We start from the raw sequence: 6,285 nt of genomic DNA, 5'->3' as shown, positions 1-6,285 counted from the left end.
GCCACAACGACACTCAGAAGACCAATAGAAAAGCGAAACAAAATGTTTCAGTGCTGCACTCACTGTGGATTTAGGGGAGATATTATGAGGCTGTTGTCATTAGGGCGATTGCTGTTGAATCACTGAATCCTGACTCGGCGGCGGCGCGGGGCCGGGTGTGTGTGAGTGCGTGTGTGTGTGTGCGTGCGTGTGTGTGTGCGTGTGCGTGTGTGTGCCCCTGCGTGTGTGTGTGCCCCCGTGCCTCTATGTGGCTGTGTGTGCGTGTGCGGGTGTGGATGCGTGCGCGGTGCGTGTGCCCTTTCCTCCCTTCTTCCTCCCTTTCTTTCTTTTCTCCTTGATTTATCTCCCCCTCTCCCCGGTCATCCCATGGTGTTCAGGTCCCCGCTAGAGCTTTATCCCACCCATTTCTTCTTGCCAAACTTCGCCGCCGACCCGCACCACCGCTCCCTCCTTCTCGCCAGCGGCGGCGGCGGCGGCAGCGGCAGCGGCTCGGGCTGCAGCCCCGGGGCCGGCGGCGGCGGAGGCGGCAGCTCTCGGGCACCCCACGAAGAGTTGTCAATGTTTCAGCTGCCCACCCTCAACTTCTCCCCGGAGCAAGTGGCCAGCGTCTGCGAGACGCTGGAGGAGACCGGAGACATAGAGAGGCTGGGGAGGTTCCTCTGGTCGCTGCCGGTGGCGCCGGGGGCATGCGAGGCCATCAACAAGCACGAGTCCATCCTCCGTGCCCGGGCGGTGGTGGCCTTCCACACGGGCAACTTCCGCGACCTCTACCACATCCTGGAGAACCACAAATTCACCAAGGAGTCCCACGGCAAGTTGCAGGCCATGTGGCTCGAAGCGCACTACCAGGAGGCCGAGAAGCTAAGGGGTCGCCCGCTGGGTCCGGTTGATAAATACAGGGTGAGGAAGAAGTTTCCGCTGCCCAGGACCATTTGGGATGGCGAGCAGAAGACGCACTGCTTCAAGGAGAGGACTCGCAGCCTCCTGAGGGAGTGGTACCTGCAGGACCCTTACCCCAACCCCAGCAAGAAAAGGGAACTGGCTCAGGCCACGGGGCTCACCCCCACGCAAGTAGGCAACTGGTTCAAAAACCGAAGGCAAAGAGACAGAGCTGCGGCAGCTAAAAACAGGTCAGTGGGGCCGCGGGCCCGGCGCCGGGCCGGGGGCCGGGCGGGGGGCCGCGGGCAACGCGCCTTCACCTCCCCTTCCCTCCCCTCCTCTTCCTCACCGCCGCCGGCAGAATCCGGCCCCCGCGACCGGCCGGCCCGGGCTCCCCCGGCCGCCGCAGGGATGCGCGGCTCCAAAGTTGCCGCCGCGCCCCGCTCCCTGCCCGGGCTCCCCACGGGCTCCCGGGGTGCAGGCAGGGCGGCCCCCCCCCCCCCCCCCCCGAGCGTGGGCAGCTCCCCCCGGGCGCGGGCGAAGCGGACGGAGCGGCTCTGGCGGGGGCAGCGCCCGGCCCTGGCCGCCTTCCTGCGCGCAGCCGGAGCCGCCGAGGCTTTGCTCGGGTTTTCGGCCTCCCTGCCGCCGGCACGGGTCTGGCGAGGCCCCCCCCACCCGCTGCAGGGCCGAGCCGAGCCGTGCGATCGCGAGCGGGCTGCCGCAGAGCGGGCGGCTCCTCTCCAATTGTTCCTATTCCTCTGCGCGCTCCGCGGGACCTGCGCGCACACGCGCGCCCCACAGCCTCTCGTCGCAGAGAGAAAAAGGGAGAAAAGGGGAGAAAAGCCCTGCGGAGATCGGGAAGCCTCTCTTTTCCCATCCCCGTCCCCCAGCTGGCTCCCCTTGGCGACCTGGCTCTCTGGCCGTGTGTTTCCCGTGCGGTTACGCTGGCATTTGTTTCCGCGTCCCTCGGTGTCTTTTTATTATTATTATCACCACTGCTGCTTTGCCGTGGTAAAAGCCAGGCTCCCTGCTTTTCATTTCTTGTCTCCCCCTATAAAAGTTATTTTGCAAATGAAACTGGACCCTTAATCCGGCTTGCCACGCTGTTTTTATTTTAATTTAAGTTTGCTTACCACTGGAAGCGTGTAAACAAAACTTCTTGTTCTCTTAAATGCTGTCTCTTAAATTCCTCCTAATTATAGCGCTGGTGCTACTGATTCAAGATTCTGTAGGAGAAATGCAACCTAAAAGTGCCTGGCCATTTAATTTCCATTAAATGGAAAACAGATCAGCTTAGGACTGTAAATAAACAGAAGTTGCCTACGGATGCTTTTGTTGACTCAACGCTGTTGACAGCAGATGAATGCACCAGGAATTGTAAATGGGAGAAAAATCAAAGACGCTGAAATTAGACAACTTAAAATATTGAGAAATGTAGAATAATCTGGCTACGCGTTTCTGTTCTTTACAGGCAGTTAAATAGAAAATACCCTGGCGAGAATCAGTGGAGTGAAGAGTGTATTTTGATTCACACTGGCAGTGCTAGGCATTATAGGTTGTGGCCGGCTGCTCAGTCCTGGACTTTTAGCCCCTTCCCCTTATCCCCGAATCCGGCTTTCTTTGGGCTTCGAGCAGAATAAACAGGCACAGAGCAGTGCTCGCAACACGATAACGAACCTGGAAATTATTTATCGCCTCTTAAAAAAAATATATAAACGTTCAACAGCGGTGCCCCTGAAGTGTTGAGGCTGAAAGGACCAGCGCTTTAAGGCTCCTTTCGGCTTTCAGATGGCAAAGGGACTTAAATTTCGAGCGGAGACAAGCGCTGCGCTCCACAATCGCCTCTTTTCATTGCAGTCGTGGCGTCGCCTCCCCGGGACGGGACCTTCCCGGAGCCCCCCCTGCCCGCAGGGAACTGCTGGCCCGGCCCGATGCTCGCCAAGCACCCAGAGCCGGGCCCGGGGCGGACCCCCCAGCCCTTTGCACCTTTGGGGGCAGCGGCTCCCGCTCGCAGCCCCCGTCCCTGCCAGGCCAGCGGGGCTCGGGGCCGCCGGCGGGAGCAGGGTGGGTGCCCCGGGGGCAGCGGCTCGTCTTCTGCGGACCGCGGGGCGGTGAAATCGCTTCTCCCTGCTCCACGCCGGCCCTTAAAACCCCCAACCTCGCTGCTTGTACGGAGCTGGGCACCAGCGCATCTCTAGCGGCCGGACCGGGGATAAGGGACCGGGGGCCGGGGACCATGGACCGGGGGCCGGGGACCGGTGCTCGGCTCCCACCCGGGCTCTGTGGCCGCCGAGGGCTCCGCGGGCGAGGCAGCACGGGGAAGCAGCGGGGCAGGCCGTGCCGAGCCGTGCAGAGCTGAGCCGAGCCGAACCGTGCCGAGCCGTGACACCGCTGTCCTAGGCGGGTCGGGATCGTGGCGGGTCGGGCGCCGTCCCCTCGGCGTGGCTGGCGTCTGAGAGGGGCTGTGCTGTTGTTTTGTCTCCCGGCGCGATGCAGGCTCCAGCACCAGGCGATAGGACAGAGCGGCATGCGGTCGCTGGCAGAGCCCGGCTGCCCGACACACAGCTCGGCCGAGTCTCCGTCCACGGCGGCCAGCCCGACCACCAGCGTCTCCAGTTTGACAGAAAGAGCCGAGACGGGCACCTCCATCCTCTCGGTAACCTCCAGCGACTCGGAATGTGATGTATGATATCGGAAAACAAACAAACACATCAGAAAAAAAAAAAATCCAAATCCAAACAACCAAGCACCCTCTCCCCGACCCGAGCAAAACAAAACGAGGCAACCTAGAATCAGGACACACACGCATGCACGCACACACACAACGAGGAGGGAAGAAAAGGCCAAACCCGACCCAAACATAATAGCAAACAAACAGACAGGGATCAGAGAATCCACCACCACCACCGTCAGCCAACACCACCACCAAGAGATGGAGCTAAAACTTCAACAGTCACAAACGCTGGTGCTGCAGCAGGGGGGTGGGGGGGCGGCGGGAAATGATAATTATTATATATATAAAAAGAAAAAAAAAGGAAAAAAAAAAAAACAAAGCAAAAGTGACAATTGTATTCTTTTTAGGACAAGCACGATTTCTCCTTTGCGCTTTTCCATGGACGCATTTCACCCACTTGCATGATGATGATGATTAAATTTGTATCTGGGAAAAAATATTCTCTATAGTAAAGGAAAACAAACAGAAAACAGACAAACAAATGCAAACTCCGATCGAATTTGTACAAAAAGCAAAAATTAAAAAAAATTAAAAAGGAACTCCTTGAAGAGGGAAATAACTAATGTTTATCGCCTTTTTGTTGGTCCTCTTTCTCTTTCTCTCTCCCTCTCCCTTTCTCTCTGTTTTTTTTGGTTTTGTTTGTTTGTTTTGGTTTTTTAAGTCCAAGTGATGGTCCAGCCAAGATGCAATTTTCTGTTTTTTTGTTCAGCAGACAATCATTTTATTCGTAAGCACCTTTTTTTCTACACTTCTGTCACTGCCTGTGTGGGTACTGGTTATAAATGTGGAAAAAGAATAGTTATGACTGTAACAGATTTTTATTTTTATTTCAAAATTTTATATGAATTATGTATATCTTAATGATGCGGTCATTTTCCCAGTTTGTAATATATGTGTAGAAATGCTTGTATATGATATTTGCTCTACACTTTCTTTCTCCCCTCTCTCTCTGTCTATCTCCCTCCCACCCTTTCTCTCTCTCTCCTTTTTATTTTCCTTGACTCGGTGTTCCTTGCACAAACTTAGCTGTCAAGATCTGACGTGCTAGGTTTTCAAAAGGAACCTCAGCGATAGAAAAAAAAAAAAAAGAAAAAAAAAAGCTTAGGGTGCAACAGTAGTTATCTTATGCAAAAGCTATTTTGAGTATTTCATAGCAGCTTTGGGGGGTCTCTTCTTAAACTCCACGTAGGACGCTTAAACTATTGTTTCCTTAACTGCGTGTTTATCTATATGTACAAACTTTCTAAATCAAATACAGTATTCCATTTTCTTATCTACCCAGCGCTGTTGGTGTTTCTGTCCGCCACGGAAAAGCCTGCCCTGCCCGGCTCGCCGGGACCCCCGAGCGGATTTTGGGGGCACGCAGGGGCTGGAATTGCGCCGTGTCCCTTCGGGTCCCCTCTGCCACCGCGGGCCCCGGCGTTTTTCCCCGCGGGACTTTTTCATTTTTCTTTTGCTGTGGAGTCCCAGCTTGAAAGGATTCCTCCGGCCGCCCGGCTGCGGGACCGGGTGTCTCCAGAGAGCGTTTAAGACATTTCGGGATTTGTTTTGTAGCTTTAAATGAAAACAAAAACATAAACTCCTCGCCCTAAGCGGGCTGCAGCTCCTCCCCTCGAACCCGGAGTATATTGTAATGTGCTGAAAGAAGCCTTTATTTGCACGACTAACAGTATTTCAGCATCTTTTTCTCTTTTTCCTTTTTTTTTTTTCTTCCTTTTTTTTTTCATTAAAGTTTTGCTTTGCCCTGGGCAGATTATTCAGCCATGAATTAAAGAGAGGTAAATTCTGAACTTGTTTTTACTTGAAAATACAATTTTGAAACTTACCAGGGATTTAGGGAGGAACGTGCCTGGAATTTCTTGACCATTTCCAAACTAATTCGGACTTCCGATCTACCTTTGTGTTTCCTGAGTCCTCTCCCCCTCTTCCCTCCTTCTCCTTTTTTGGGAAGTCCAAGCTAGGTTTATGGAAAGACTTAGGAAGCGTCTGGGCTTCCCCTCGCGTCCCCCCGCCCCGAGAGGCTACCTGGGGAGCCGCGGGAAGCCCTTAGGGTGTGAGAGCTTCTAGCAAGCCACTAATGGACAATTTTCAGGAATAAGCTGAAATGCAAATACGTTCCCACACCCCCCTTTGCCCCCAAAGAAATGCCGCGTGCGTGCGCGACGCCCTTGCAGCGGGGCACGGCGGGGACGTGCCCCCTGTGGGACGCCTTGGCCGGGGCCGGAAGGAGCGGAAGGGGAGCCCACGAACCTCGTGTGTGTGTGTGTGTTGTGTATGTATGTATGTATGTGTGTAAGGGGGGGGGTCTCCTGAGCTGCCCTGCTCCGGGCCCCGGTGCCCCGGCTCGTCCCGGGGGCAGCGCCCGCCGCCGCCCGCCCCGTCGGGGTTCGCTGCCCGGCGGCACCGGCGGGGCCGGTCGAGGTGGTTTAGAAGAAAATAACGCCCGGTTGTGCCAAGATGGGAATTGCTGGTGGCGGGGGGGTTGTGTGGGGGGGAACAATAGCGCTCCAGTGTACCGCTGGGGTGGGAGAAGGGGGCTTAGGGCTTCCCCTCCCCCACGCGGCACTTAGAGGGGAGAAAAACACCCAGGAGAGGTGGAAAGGCCCCCAAATGATTGGCACCCACGCACGCGTGAGCTCGGGCTGCTCTTTCTCTCCCTCCGGCAGCCAAGG

The 6,285-nt window shown here is 55.7% G+C and overlaps 1 protein-coding gene across 1 annotated transcript; it reads left to right on the top strand.

Moving 5' to 3' along the window:
- Positions 1-58: 58 nt before the first annotated feature.
- SIX3 (SIX homeobox 3) lies at positions 59-4,766 on the top strand. The gene is made up of 2 exons (XM_040553477.1): positions 59-1,130; positions 3,376-4,766. The coding sequence occupies exons 1-2, from the start codon at positions 367-369 to the stop codon at positions 3,566-3,568; spliced, it is 957 nt and encodes a 318-aa protein (XP_040409411.1). The 5' UTR covers positions 59-366; the 3' UTR covers positions 3,569-4,766.
- Positions 4,767-6,285: the final 1,519 nt, after the last annotated feature.

The sequence above is a fragment of the Cygnus olor genome, chromosome 3, assembly GCF_009769625.2.
Source record: "Cygnus olor isolate bCygOlo1 chromosome 3, bCygOlo1.pri.v2, whole genome shotgun sequence".
Classification (NCBI taxonomy): Eukaryota; Metazoa; Chordata; class Aves; order Anseriformes; family Anatidae; genus Cygnus; species Cygnus olor.
The sequence above is the reverse complement of the archived record's forward strand: the minus strand, read 5'-3'. Positions and strand labels throughout refer to the sequence as shown.